The sequence below is a fragment of the Cygnus atratus genome, chromosome 3, assembly GCF_013377495.2.
Source record: "Cygnus atratus isolate AKBS03 ecotype Queensland, Australia chromosome 3, CAtr_DNAZoo_HiC_assembly, whole genome shotgun sequence".
In the NCBI taxonomy this organism is placed as follows: domain Eukaryota; kingdom Metazoa; phylum Chordata; class Aves; order Anseriformes; family Anatidae; genus Cygnus; species Cygnus atratus.
Genome location: NC_066364.1, coordinates 108,930,694 through 108,945,482, shown reverse-complemented (window position 1 = coordinate 108,945,482; position 14,789 = coordinate 108,930,694). Strand labels below are relative to the sequence as shown.

Below are 14,789 nucleotides of genomic sequence, written 5' to 3'. Positions count from 1 at the left end.
GTGGCAGATGGATTATGTGCTCTGGCAGGCTGATGGTAAATATCAAATACCAAACAAATCCATGACTGGAAAAGCAGCAGCTCTAAAAGCAGCTCTAGCAGAACTTTATTTAACGCAAATGTTTAGGCACATACTACCAGGTAATCGTACATTTGACATACCAACACAAGTAGTGACAAGTGTAATGACACACACCACCATGGATCCTTCACTGTTATCCCTTAACTATAATAAATTCACTAATGTAATTATAACATTCACTATTATCACCACTATTTTTCCACGCCCTGACAATTACATGTGATGTTTCAAAGTTATCCGTGAATTAAAAAAAGAGCCATCCCCCAGAAGCCACAACCAAAGAGGAATGACCCAATGCAGTGCAATAAATCGCTGCGTTTTGAACTGTACTTGAATTAAAATATTCCATTTTTACTAAATATTCAGGTATTTTAAGGGAACTTCCGTAGGATGTGCTTTGTATCCCTTTGTTGTAAGACACAAGGTAAACCACAAAACGTGGGGACAGTTCAAAAAGAGGTAATAATAAAAATCAAGCGTTTTCTCTGTGCACCATTCTATACAAGTTCAAATATAAAAAATATTAAAATGCTTTGTATATACAGGCATATACAGTCACAAAAGAGACTACGTGCTCTCAAAGGAGATGCCAATAGCAGTGTTCTGTTAATACAGTTCTATCATTTACCACCTGATTTCAGTTATTTAAGCCCTTCATTGCTGTACTTTTATGACATACAAGAAATACCACGTTGCTCTAAAATATAGAATATAAATTATGATCAATACAGTCTGTTCTGCCCCCCCAAACAGTCTGTTCTTTATTCTGTATCTTTCTGAAAGCATAGAACTGGCAAAGAACACAGACGAGGTGCCTGTATATGAGTGGGATTGCTGTATACCTCTTGAAGCTGGAGAAACAGGAAAAATCAACAGGATGTGCACCTATAATTTTCTTTCAATTTCTCCATTAATTTGGGCAATTGTTAACACTCTCACTTTCTCCAGTGGAGCTAGAATTAATGGCACCTACACAAGCTTTAAAGAAACTGGAGACACACGAGATGCAGTCTGTTTCAATCACTAGAAATTAGTAGTACAGTCAGAGGAGTGTATCTCCGTGCCTAATTTGGCTACAGACTCTCCAATGCACAGCCAACCATTCCCAGACTCAAAACACTTCTCTGGTGAGAACATTTGCTCCTATTTAAAAATAAAATAAATACGGGCAGAGGGGAAGGGGCAGGGGGAAGTAATAACCCTTCAATGGCCTATCCATATCACCATGGAAAATGAAATAACATTTGCTCTTACTCCGGCTTAAATTTCTGGAGATTCTGCTCCTCGATGACATTCTTTCTCCTGCTGCAAGCTGAAATGTGTCATTAAGTCCTAATAAGCAATGCTGCTTTATTGACTTAGGTTGAGGTACAGTTTGCTCTTACAATTGCTTTTTCTTCTCAGATCTGTTCAGTTCGTTGCATGAAGATGGCAAAACAGCTGCGGAAAAGTGCCTACTTCTGACTTCAAAACCAGTATAAAATTATTCAAAATGCACATGGCAGCAACCAGTGACCTGTGTCTTTAAGAATATTATTTATTTGATTTTGTAAACAACCTTAATTTTAAACAAATTAAAAATACATTGAAAATTCTCTATTTATATACACAGTACATGTTCAAACTTCACTTCATTGTGATGCCATGGTTTAAGCAGAAAAAACAGGTTTCTATCCAAAGCCCAGTTGCATTACAACCATCTTCTGCAGTACAGCAAACCATCCTGCCAAGACACGGTCCTTTCAATAATACTTCATTTGTTATTTATCACCTGAACCGTTTTTCGGCCGTAGTGGTAATAGCTATACGCAGATGTTACCGTCGTGAACGCTGTGATGCACCTTTGGGAAAAATAGTTCCTGTAAGTCAGATGAATATGAGTACGACAGTAAATGTTAACACTTGTTTTAAAGAAGGGAAGACAATGATCTGCTTCAGTATTTGCAGCCTAAAGAATTTTTACCAGCGTGAGAAGTGACTGATGTGAGAAACTATCCCGTGGTTGCACAAAAGGGGAGCATTCAAATAATAGGAATGACTTGAACTTACTATTTTAACAAGCACCAAAGCTAATGCACAAGTTTTGGATTCAGCCTTTTTGTTCCCTTACTGGGCATATTAGGTATTTCTAAATGAGCAGTGCTCCTCTCTGTCAAAGGCTGGCACCATTCACGTGTGAGTCACTGTTACAGTCCTGCCCCTCACTGCCACTGCCAGGCTCGCTGACATCACTGTTAGAGCATTCCTACAGTATCCTGGTAAGTTATACCTCACATTTCTTCATTACTCTCAGAATTCCAGAGAAATAGCAAGGTAAGCATCTTTCACAGATGCAATTTCGGGTTCGGCTTTCCAACAGGATGCAAACCACACGTGACTATTAAGATAAAGACTCCTAGTTCCTTAAAAGCTTTGTGGCTGTTTTTCTGTTTGTTTTTTTAAAAAAGACAAGTAACACTGGATCTTTCACTACTTTAAACCAAGTTAGGAAGTAATGCAGCTATCTGCAGTCCAGCCTCTTTGTTCCAAACTCTTGCCTAAGAGCTGAGGATAAATAATGCCACAATTAATTGTTCAGGTCTGCAATGACAGTGACAGGAAAGGCCATTATTTAAAGAAGTACACTCCCATTGGCCTGTTTTCATTTGATCTCTCCCCTTTCCTCCCCTTCCTTTCTATAGTCCAGGAGGAATCAGTGACTTCTTCAGGTGCTTTTCAAAGAGGCTTCAGAAACGAAGATTTCAAGATAGCAGGTAGAACATAAAGCAAAAGTAAGAAAATACCTCCTGTCTAATTTTACTGACATCAAGATTGCTTTTCCAGGGACACTAACAGCATAAACATACAAAGAACACATATATCCTTTCTTCTCACTCCCTTCTTTTATACTAATCTGAATGTACACTTTGCCTAAAGTGTACACCATCTCTATTCTCAAGACTTGTTTCTTAGCTGTTATTCTTGGATCTTATCTGGTCTCAAAGTAAGTACCAATAAATATATAGCTGCTGTGTCAGCTAAGAATAAACATGCAAAAATTCAGCCACAAGGGGTCTATGACATCATTTAGGCACAGTTTTTTTGTTCCACACAATTAGATTAATCTCTATTACCAGTTTCTTAAGGAGTACACTAAATTATCTGGAAAAAAAATGAAGAGACAAGTTACCATAATGTCTGCAGGTATATGCTGTCCACATAATTGAAAACAGGTGCTGCTAAAGAAGCTGCCACCAAAATTAGCTGAACGGCTGTATTCATCTGATAAAAGCAAGATTAGAAATGTGACCAAAATAAAGTGCACTCTCCAAAGAATACCAATGTACACTTTTATTACTTGTTTGAGTCTATATACTACTACTTAAAAAGTACCAGAAAAAATATTTTAAAACATCTTTTAACGAACCATCTTACACATTTGTAGTTGCCTCCAAATTAGTTGGCACTACTTTGAAACTGCACTCAGCAGCAGTAGGAAACAGCTCCCTCCCTCCAAACTACACCTCGCCCCAACTATGGAGAAATTTATCTTTTCTAATGACTTACTACTCTTACCTTGCTAATGAACGTTGGTTTTAGTTGGGCTGTAGCATAACAGGGATTAAAATACCTGCTGAGTGTTCTCTGTCAGGAGAGAAAAGGGGGAAAAAGGCAATTCTAGCAGATTCAGTTTGATACACCTCTTAAACTATCAACCCATGTTTTGAGCAACCATCAAGAGGGAAAAACCTATTGGTTACTTGTTAAACGCTTACTCATTTTATACACAAGTATGTTAAAGTAAGATTCAATCACAGTAAAAAATGATTACATGTTCATAGAATTTTGTTTAATGTTACAAACTCACCGGTGGAGAAAGAGTTTTGTATCGCACATAAAAAACAGCAGCAATAAGTGCTACGTCCCTCAGAATGATCATGGAAGTAAGTGAAACTGAAAAAACAAGCCAACAGGATCTAGTGAAAAATCATGTCCACGACTAAGAACAAAATAAAACAAAAAGAGCACAACACATGAAGCAAGAAGAAATAACCACCCTCAACTTCTAAACAAGTTTTAGGTACGACTGAAGATTTTTAATGTGACTTCTGAAAGGGTTTCATGTGAAGTCTTAAATCAATCCATTCTGAGAAATGTTTTGATGTAACTGCTAACTACTACTGCTTTGAAGAAATTACACTTGAAAACAGCAGCAATGCTTTTTGTTTTGTAGATCTGTGCGGGGGGCAGAGGTGGTTTTTTTTGTTCAGGTATCTATCAGCAGCAAATAGCAAAGAACAACTGGCAAAACAAAAGTTTTGAGCAATACACAGTTTTCCTTCCAAAAACAGAAGAAATATTATCATACATAGGATTAACTTCTATACCTAACACAGCATTGGCAAGTAATAACATTTTCTCACCTGGGATAAGATTTGCACAAGTTAGGCTTACGTAGAGCACACTGATGAGAATTTTATCTGCCAGAGGATCAAGAGCACTTCCCAAGGCTGATTTCTGATTAGCCCAATTTCGTGCAATAAATCCATCCAACTAGGAAAAACAAAATTCAATATTTTTGTATTAAAGATTAAGAACATAGTAGTTTTTATATGCTTCTGTTACAGAAAGATTTCCTGAATGACATGACACAGGACAGCTAGTTTAACTTTGATGAGATATGACACCTGTTAGCTGATACTTGTATCACTTTTTTTTTTTCCCCACATTACATTCCAGATTCTGGAAGCCTTCAAACGTACTCAACTCTCATTATTTGAAACAAAAATGAAAAAGATGTTTTAAAGTGCACATCTCAAATTGACAGTTATTGCTCTGATGGGTGCACTAGGTGCGCCCGCAAACCCAACAGACCTCTAGGTGCACAAGCACTGGCCGGGCAGTGCCCACGCGGGGATGGGCAGGGAACCAACCCAGATACCCCCAGTGCTCCACCAGCACCAAGTCCGCTTTGGGTACGAGAGCTCACCACGGCGTCACAAAGGACATATACAACATTTCTAGAAAATGATGAGCATAAAAAGGTGTCTGTTCCTATAGTTTACTCATTCCCATTCTACGCTGACTCTCAATTCCAATGCACATCGATGGGGTCACCACAACCCACGCTATCCCCAAAGCATTTCCAAACGAATGCAAACATACCAAATCCGTTACTCCAGCCAAAACGAAGACACCGAGTGCCACATTGAAATTTTCTTCAACGATCAAATAGCCTAAGACCGGCGCCAGACCCATCCTCGCCATTGACAGTATGTTTGGGATCGTCCACGGGTTTTCATACTGCAAAGCAAGAAAGGAGAAACTTCAGGACAGGAAGGCAGATTCTAATTAAGCACGTAATGACGGCAGTCAAGGTAAACAGGGGGTTGAGGCAGGGAAGCCCTGCAGATGTTGGCAGCGAGCTGCCATTTGGGCAGGACGCAAAGCATCTAACTATTAAACATTAACCAAGGCTTTGGTTCTGAAAGCAGGGCACCCTGACAGAAGACCCCCCTGACAGAAAGACCTCCCCTGACAGATTTCCCTGACAGAAAGACCCCCCCAACAGAAGATTCCCCTGACAGAAATACTCTCCCTGACAAGTTCCCCTGGCAGAAAGACCCCCCCAGACAGAAGATCCCGTGACAGAACGACCCGGACAGAAAGACCTCCCCTGACAGATTTCCCTGACAGAAAGACACCCCCCTCCAGTAGAAGACGCCCCCTGACAAAAAGACACCCCCGACAGAAGATTCCCGTGACAGAAAGACCCCCCCCCTCCGACAGAAGACCCCCCGCCATCCCCAATCCCCTCACGCACCAGCTCGGCGCAGCGCCCCGCCCCGCTCCTCTCCCGGCACGGCTCCTGCGGAGCGGGGCCGCCGCTGCCGGCCCTCCGGTGCCCGGCCCCGCTGCCGACGAGGCTCCATACAGCGGCGGCGACGGGGAAGGGCGGCGGGAGAGGCGGCGGCGGCGGCGGCCGCTGGCGGTGGCGCAGGAGCCGCTGGGGCTGCCCCAGGGCCCCCCCCAGGCAGAACCCGCCGCCGTTGCCATGGCGCCGCCCCCCGGCCCCGGGCCGGCTCCCCAGAGGCCTGGCCCCGCCGCCGCCGCCGCCGCCGTCCCCCGGTCGCCTCCTCCCCGCGGTGCGGAGGAGCCCCCAGAGCCCCCTGCCGAGCCAAGCGGCGGCCAGCATGGTGCGAGGCGCCCGCTAGTCGCGCTGCGGCCCTGCCCGCCCGAGCCAGCGGCCTCGCGCCGCCGCCGCCACCGCCGCCATGGGCCCGGGGACAGGGGGCGGGCGGCGCCGTGCGGCCGCGCACCGGGACGGGGGGGGGGGACGGACGGGGCCGGGGCCGGGGCGGTGTTTGGCGGCGCTTTGCGGCAGCCCCCGCCGCTTTACGGCAGGCGGGGAGGCGCCCTACCTGCGGGCGGGAGGCGGCCATGAGGGGGGAGCCCCGCTGCAGCCCCCGGGGCTTGGCGTGTTGGGGGGGTGGTGGCGCTCCAAGGGCGAAAGCGGGTTTTTGTGCTCGGTGCGGGCTCGTAGCGCTCTCAGCCGTGTTTGCTTTGGCTCGAGGGAGAAGAAGAAGAGTTTACTTTGCCAGCTCCCCTAATGTGCTTGTCCCTGCCCCCTTTCCCTGCAAAGAATGGTGATTTTAAGTCGGTGCTGGCCTCGGTTCAGCCCAAATTAAGGCTGGAGCCCCTGTGCTCACACACTTTGATTACACACAGTGGTCAGGAACTGGTAAAAGAACTGAAAACCCCTAAAAAAGCAACCTGTTACAGTAAGCTACTAAAGTCTTTTCACCCCCAGGGTGAAAGACAATGGAAAAATACCATTTACTTATTCTATGACCTTCATAACTTACTACTTCAGTCACACCAATGGAGAGGTGCCCCTCAGTGGAAGACAGGAGTGAAGCAAGATAATGTGGAGGCAGCCCTGTGGATGCGTTCCAAGTGTGGAGACGACACAAAATGGCTATAGGGCCAGGCAGAGGGACCCCCAGCAGGCTGGAGAGTTGGGCTGGCAGAATCCTGATGAAGCTGAGTAAAGAGAAATATCAAGTCCTGCACCTCAGAAGGAACAAGCCCACGTGGAAGCACCGCAGAAGTGGAAGATGCACCTCAGCAGTGAAGCAGACACCAAGCTCACCCTGAGCCAGCAAAGCATTAGGGGCTGTGTTAAACTGGGTGCCTGTAGAGGGAGAGAAAAAAAGCCTCCTGCCTTGGATCCAGGTCTAGGCTCCCCTGTCTGAGAGGGATGTACAAGAGTGAGTCCCATGCAGAGCTGCAAAGATGATCAAAGGACTGGAGCTTATTTGATAATATGGGGACAGAGGGCTGGGACTGCTGAGCCTGGAAGAGAGAAGGTTATGGGAGAGAATCTTAATGTGTATCAGTAGCAGATTGAGGGAACAAAGAAAAGTGAGTCAAACTTCTCAATAGTGCTGAGTGACAAACAGGACAAGCAGCAATGGCAATGAAACTCAAGGTGGCCCTGCTGGAGGAGTGTGGTGGGTCCAGATCAACTCAAAGTCCTTTCCAAGCTCAGCCAGAACTCCAGAGCAGGGCTAGGTGAACCTAGCCTCTGAAGCAGAACCCTGCCTCTGAAATTCCCATTCTGTGTTTTATCCCTTGTGCCCCACTACCCTAGGTTATAGTGTACGAAGTCCAAGAAAAGTCACTTAATGTAAAAGGTGAAATCATGAAGCTTATTTTCTTATACATCTTTATACATCTTAGAAATAGGAGGGGGGAAAACAGGAGCTTCAGCAACACATTCTTGATTTTTTTAAATGCTTACACAAAGCTGAAAAAATCTGCCATTTTATTGGACTAGACCACGATCCTGATTTCATAAAATTGTACAGAGCACTTTGAATGCGTTATGAAATAGCTGTTAATACTCACACCCCTGTTCACTGTTACTATATCTCTTGAATAAATAACAATAAATTTCAACATTAATTTATATATATATAAGTTTAATGAAAAATAAAAATTCAATTCCTGTTTTACACATTAAATATTGTAAGAAGGAGAGCTTAAATTAGACTTGCACTTCAAATAAAATCTAAGACCAATAAATACAGAGTTACAAATCAGAAAACTAAAGCAATTTCAATAAGGTATCACTTTTTACTGCTATAAAGCTGCATTGGCTCAACATGATGGTTCCCAAATTTTTGGAAACATTTCTACATATTTAATTCCTCAGACCAACTACAATGCTAAAAACGTAACTCACATTGTCTTCTCGTGAAAGAATCCTTTTTTAAAATGTGCGGGTTGAACATCACTAAGTTTAGAAGCAACATTTGTTACTGTGATCATTTGGGCTAGCAGACCTACACCTACAGGGTGAGTCAGGCAGCAGTATCACAGGGCAGTTTGTCCCACGACAGCTTCAGGCAAGCCTGCTGGCGTTGCCAGTTCCCAAATAATGATCTTGCACCTCAAGTAAGCAACAGTGCATCAGCTTCTGTGGTAGGCTGCAATTCAGGGTGCTTTATTGCTGTGTGTCCATCAGCCCATTCCAGATACTTCGGTTATGTCTCAAAGTTCAGAGACAGGCAGTGTTTCTCTTCACATAGTCTGAAGCTGATAAACTCTCAAGCCTTTTTTCAAAAGATAACCCTGATCATTTAGGGATTGAATAAAGCTTTCAAAATCGAATACCTGGAGAAAAAAGAAAAAGAAATATCAGACTGGAAGAATTAAATTTTATCTGGTACAAAGCAACATAAACAATTTAAAAGAATTGCAGTATTTACACATTACTTAGTAAACTATGCAGAGTAACATGTGTTTATCCAAGTTCTGAAACACAAATGTCTACCAAATACATGAAAGTATAATTTCTACAGTTCTCATTGATTTCCAAGTATTTATTCCATGTCTAGAACATTGAATGGGCAAAAAATACCGTATGAAAGCAAAATTAGAATTAATTGACTTAGCCACAAGTAACTAGTTGCTAAATGAGTGTTTATTTGAGAAGAGTGGGCAATAATGCGTTCTGAGGGCAGTAACATTCTGTCAGACAGGAATCACACCAAATCTACTCCTATGTATAGCCAACGCATGGACAAGTTTGGAAATGAAGTCATCTTGCCCCAGCAGACCAGGGTAGGTTGACCAGGTAAGAGAAGAACAGCATTACTGGCCACAGTAAGTTCCATACAGAGAAATTCCTCGTCACTACTTCTCACTTTATTAGGCCTTAAATCCAGTTTCAAAAGTTTTACGTTGGCATTTAAAGCTTTTGACCATGAAGCAAGAAGTAGAATTAACTATCAATATTTTTGTTTGGCTGAAGCCTCCCTCACAAGTACAGAATATAAACCTGTTACGGGATAAAATACATCTGTGGCCACGTGTCCTCCATGATGTTCCTACCAAGTCACAGCATTCGGATGCCTGAAGCAGAAACAAAAACCCAAAGGGCACATTTGGGCCCAGTGAAGGCCAGGCAGAAACCTCACTGCACAAGTGGAACAGACACCACAACAGCCTAAATAAATAATAAACACACAAAAAATAATTTTGGCTGCTCTTGTTGAAGAAATGCTCGATTCCCATACTTACTCGTATCTGTAGCTCCTTTGCAATCTGTCGAAGCTGTTGCAATTCAAAGAGATTGTTGTAAGTTCTTTCCGCAATACTGTTGAGGGCAGAAATAAATCTCTTTGCTTGTGACCGATTGCTCATCCCAGACCCATGCTGGGAACGTTCAAAGTCCAGTTTCCCAAACTCATCCGAGTAGGTTCCCAGCATGCTAAAATAAATACATGAACAGGAAGTAAGAGTAAAAATGCATTAAGTTCCTTCCTGAAACATAACTGCTTGAGATGCCTTTTTCCTAGGGGATGATTTCCTATCTAGGGAACTTAGATAAAGCATCTGTCCAAATCACTTTTAAACTTAAGTTGTTTAACAGCAACAATAGGCAGTGAGCACACAAGACTAAAATTTCTGGCAGTAACTCATCTCTAAATTACTGTGCACTGATATTCATAACTGCTTTGATGACACAGCTCAGAAGTTGAAGTGATGGTATTCCACTTTGGGCTGCTGTAAATATTTAAACAAGAGTTAACAACTCTGAATGTTAGTACCACGGGCCTAAATTCGGTCAAGTCTTTTCTTCACTGTGTTTGCCTGTCAGTATTAAAAAAAAGTCTTTGAATAACACCAAGATGCTTTGTTTTTAAAGCACTGTATGTTACCTGTATTTCATTATTTCTATTACATCCTCAGCATCTTCCTTGGTACATTTCTCCCTTAATTCCAGCCTTGATCGTGCCTTAAAACAAGACAAAACAGAAAGGTATGTTTAAGATACTACACCTGATGTGAGAAAAGGCTACAGCCCTGCCCCATGCACACAATGATACAACAAGCACAAGATTTGGGAGCACAGAGATGGAGCCTGAGCTTACAGGCTTTAGATGACGAGCCCTCTACTTTTTACAGCATTTCAAAGTCACGTCCTTCAAACACACATTATCACCAGGTGAGAGTTTATTTTCTTTTTAATAGCGCATTCTTGGGAAGCAGCAGAATAACACAAACAATGTTGTTAAGGCATAGTGTTATGGAAAGCAGTAACAGTTTGAGTTCAAGATGGGCAGCAGCTTGTCCCTGCCTGCACCTACTTGCTCTCCTTTTAGAAGAGCACGATAGGTTTTTTTTCTACCCCCTTAAGAGTGCTTTACCTCTTAAGAGGCTTTAAACAACAGTAGTTCTTAAGCATTTGTAAGTCTCTTATATCTTAAAAATAAGGCAGTAAATAAGCTGTGAGAAAATATGGGATATCAATATCACTTTAGGAATAATCTCTTTGCTTTCAATCCGTAAGTATCACAGCTTGAATTTACCTCGGTAAGTCGAATCAGCGACTCCAGCTGCCTCGTGGTGATTGGCGTGCTGTCTGCTCCTTGGTTCTGCTTCCGAAGCTCAAGGTAGAATTCCTGGAGGACCTGAGCAGCTTCTGGAGATAACTTTGGGTGAACGTACTGCCGAGCGTATCCGACGTACTTCCTCAGCAGCTGATGTGGAATGGCATCAAAGTTTTCTCCTGGTGAGATCTAACCCAATTACAAACAGAAGTCTTAGATTTCGGATTTTCTGTCAGAACCCTATAGAATACAAGTTTTAACATAAAAAATTCATCTTCTAGGCTTTATCTGGTGAAATCTTCATGAAGCTCTGAACATGGTGCCACATGTGAGCCATGTTCTTTTGAAGTCCATACACCGTGTTAAGACACACTTTGCCACTTCAGAACAAGCAGCAGAAGCTTGTATTTTCCACTTCTTAGTGTCAAAGGTCACCTAGCTATGTCAGGAATTCTCTCAAAAAGGGAAAATACAATTTCCCAATTGTTACAGTATACACCTCTGCAGAAGTTTAAGCCATCACATTTCCCAAAGTGCAAGGGTTTAGCTCCCATAGGGGTTTATTTCTCCGAGACCTGGCATTTAGCAATATCAGCCTTCAGACTAACCACTGAGATTTAATAACAAAATATCAGTTCCCTCCCATAATCCTCAATCTATCTCAGTCTGCAGATGTCCAAGTACCTGTCCAAGCACTTACACTGCTTTATGTGGATTCAGTATTTCACAGCACATTATATAAAATTATTACACCCAATCTAGTTCTGTAGCTCCTTACTGAAATCTAATACAGTAAATTTGATTTCACACAAAATACCTTCCCACTACCCAAATAAGAACAAACAAAAGAAAAAAAGCAACCCAGCTGATAAACTCTTTCCATGTGAATTGGCACAATTGTTGTGGTTTAGCCCGGCTGGCAGCCAAACACCACACAGCCGTTCGCTCACCCTCCCCCCTCCCTCTCTGGGATGGGGGAGAGAAACGGGAAAGTGAAGCCTGTGAGTTGAGATAACGACAGTTTATTAAGACAGGAAAATAATAACAATAATAATAATAATAGTATTAATAGTAATAATGTGTACGAAATAAGTGATGCACAATGCAATTGCTCACCGCCCGCTGACCGATGCCCAGCCTATCCCCGAGCAGCCGTGCCCCCACCCCGGCTAGCCACCCCTATATATTGTTCAGCATGACGTCAGATGGTATGGAATACCCCTTTGGCCAGTTGGGGTCAGCTGTCCTGGGTCTGTCCCCTCCCAGCTCCTGCTGCACCCCCAGCCTGCTCGCTAGCAGGACAGAGCGAGAAGCTGAAAAGTCCTTGGCTTGGTGTAAGCACTGCTCTGCAACAATTAAAACATCAGCATGTTATCAGCGCTCTTCTCATCCTAATCCAAAACATAGCACCCTGCCAGCTACTAGGAGGAAAATTAGCTCTGTCCTAACTGAAACCAGGACAACAATTTTAGCAACGCCAACATGGTGGATGACGTTAGCTACGATAGACAATTTGCAGAAACTGGTGGCTGGGGCCTTAGCACTTCCTGAATTCAGAGGCAGTTACCATGAGAAGAATGGGAGTGGGAGACTGAAGACATCTAGCAGGTTGAGGTTGCCAAGTCCCATTGCAAGGAGCACGACAGAAACAGGCACAGCAACGGTCACAGGCCAAGTCCTACCTTTAGTCTTTCAAGCAGTGGCCGATCAGAAACAACTTCAAGAACAGAGTGATCCTGCACGTTGGCACGACTCACAATGGCGCTGCTGCACGCTGCCTGCTTTCCAGCTCGGATAGCCATCACGTGCTCAGACAGCAAGTGATCGTGATCTTCATTTGGGGTGTCCAGCAAAATGAAAACCAAATCAAATCTTGACAGCAAAGCACTCCCCATTCTGGAGTAAAGACAAGAAAACCACACAATGCTTGTATTAACGTAGAAAAACAACAGCAACTCTGCTCTGCTTCAAAAATATTTATAGAATTGTGTCCTTTTCATTCAGGATAAAGCAAAACAGCAATTTTTCTCCTAAAAGAGCATGAGAAGTTATTACAATAAGCTTGTGTTCAAGCTCCAGGAAACTAGAAGTCAATTAAACCCAACTGCAAGACTGCCTGAAGCACCTGCTGCCGAATTTGGATCATATAAGCAGCATTTCAGAAAGTGCTCACTTTAAGTTCTCAGACACCGTTTTGGCTTTGTTATAATGTCCTCCAACCGGGTTTGCTGCAGCAACGATAGATGTCCTGGCTGGCAAGCTGCAAACAATGCCAGCTTTGGCAAGGCTGATACTTTGCTGTTCCATGGCTTCCAGCAGAGCCTGATGCTGGCTTCCCATCTTATCAAATTCATCTATTCCACAAATACCTGGAAACAATACAGGACAAAGGCTTATCAGAAAACACATTAACTAATGGACAAGTGTATGCTACAATCCAGTGCAACATCGGAACTCCACTCAGAGCCTAGGTACTGCGGGAGATCTTGGACCAAGCCTCCATTTCAGCAAGGTGTTTCCATTCCAAGCTGCTGCAGCTGAATCATTATAAAGCTGGCTTGGCTTGCAGAGGCAGTGTCTTGGTTACTCATTAAGATGGCAAAACAAGCTGTTTTTAAAAGTAGAAATAAACGGCCAATCTCATAAGCAAGCTATTTTTCAAAAACAGTTAAGACTCCAGTAGCTGCCCTTAAGTCAAAGATTTCTCACAAAGGAAATCCTAGTTCTTTGCCACATGAAATAAGCCTGGTATGCGAATTGCAGACCTCCAGTTTTATACGCATCCCAAGCCCTAAGAAAGCAGGAAGCACCTCTGGAGAAGTCACTGGAGAAGCTCAGAACTTCCCAGATGGGGAAAGCCGCTATCATACTACAGATTTACATTTTTAATCCCCAGTTATGCAAGCACTGTAGTTAACAACCTCAGACTCCGCAGCACCTCCCGCCACCACGTTTTTTCATACGAAACCTATGGCATTACAAGTATTACCTTGATCTCCGAGCACTAAAGCACCAGCTTCCAAGGCAAAATCTCCCGAAGCGCCATCTCTAGACAGAGTAACAGTCAGGCCAGAGCTGGTGGAAGTATTACCACAAACATACACACCTCGAGGGGCAACGTTACACACTGCCTGGAAGAAGAAAATACTTTTTTCTCATAAGCCTTATTCTAGAGAAACAGTACAAAGCAAAACCGAATCTGTTTCTTTCCATTTAACATGGTCCAACAGTAAAGCTGTAACTCCTTGCAACCCCAAAAGACATGTTTCTGCAAAACAGCAGGAATAACTTTTGTCACAATACTTGCACTTAGCCACATCTACTGTGTTATCAAAACTACTAGGGCTTGGGGCTCAACATCTGCATCCAAAGTGTATCGGAATGCTTGGAAACATCTGATCCATCACAGAATTGCAGATATATAGTTTCTGTATTTTTAGGCCCCAGGGCTTATTTAGACTAACATCTTCTCTGGCTGGCCAGCACAAGCAGCTTCAGAGGGGGGGAAGCATCGTTTGTTCCACAACTAAGGGATGAAGGAGAGCCCTAGTCTTTGCCGTGCCCCTAGTATGCAGAAAACAGCTTGTGTTTTGAAAGGACTGGCAAAAGACAGACAGTGTCGCAGTTAAGTTTGTTTAGAAAACAGTTATCATTAGAGATTTATTGGGAAAAATTCACTTTGGTTACTGGTGCTTGTTTTATTGAAAAGGTAACACCCAAAGTATATTTGCTCAGTACCAGAGAAGTGACAGGCACTGACAATTGAATTGAAAAACAAACAAACAAAAGACAAGAACAACAACAACAAAACCCACCACAAGCTGGCTT

At 43.2% G+C, this 14,789-nt stretch overlaps 2 protein-coding genes across 4 annotated transcripts in view; both read right to left on the bottom strand.

Moving 5' to 3' along the window:
* Window positions 1–1,593: 1,593 nt before the first annotated feature.
* Window positions 1,594–6,354, bottom strand: CRLS1 (cardiolipin synthase 1). Its single transcript, XM_050709671.1, has 7 exons — window positions 5,885–6,354; window positions 5,227–5,364; window positions 4,485–4,614; window positions 3,929–4,014; window positions 3,637–3,705; window positions 3,251–3,342; window positions 1,594–1,922 (listed from the first exon to the last, which is right to left on the bottom strand). The coding sequence occupies exons 1-7, from the start codon at window positions 6,254–6,256 to the stop codon at window positions 1,835–1,837; spliced, it is 975 nt and encodes a 324-aa protein (XP_050565628.1). The 5' UTR covers window positions 6,257–6,354; the 3' UTR covers window positions 1,594–1,834.
* Window positions 6,355–6,504: 150 nt separating this feature from the next.
* The window catches only part of MCM8 (minichromosome maintenance 8 homologous recombination repair factor), a 19,209-nt gene continuing 10,924 nt past the window's right edge, over window positions 6,505–14,789 (bottom strand). For 2 of the 3 annotated variants that reach the window (XM_035552832.2, XM_035552831.2), the window contains exons 12-18: window positions 13,951–14,092; window positions 13,135–13,330; window positions 12,644–12,857; window positions 10,941–11,150; window positions 10,290–10,366; window positions 9,649–9,838; window positions 6,505–8,739 (exon numbers count right to left, since the gene is read on the bottom strand). In XM_035552832.2, coding sequence (XP_035408725.1) covers window positions 8,647–8,739; window positions 9,649–9,838; window positions 10,290–10,366; window positions 10,941–11,150; window positions 12,644–12,857; window positions 13,135–13,330; window positions 13,951–14,092 — 1,122 coding nt within the window. In that variant the 3' untranslated portion in view covers window positions 6,505–8,646. The remainder of the gene's footprint in view (window positions 8,740–9,648; window positions 9,839–10,289; window positions 10,367–10,940; window positions 11,151–12,643; window positions 12,858–13,134; window positions 13,331–13,950; window positions 14,093–14,789) is intronic. The other variant, XR_004779647.2, reaches the window with a different exon arrangement.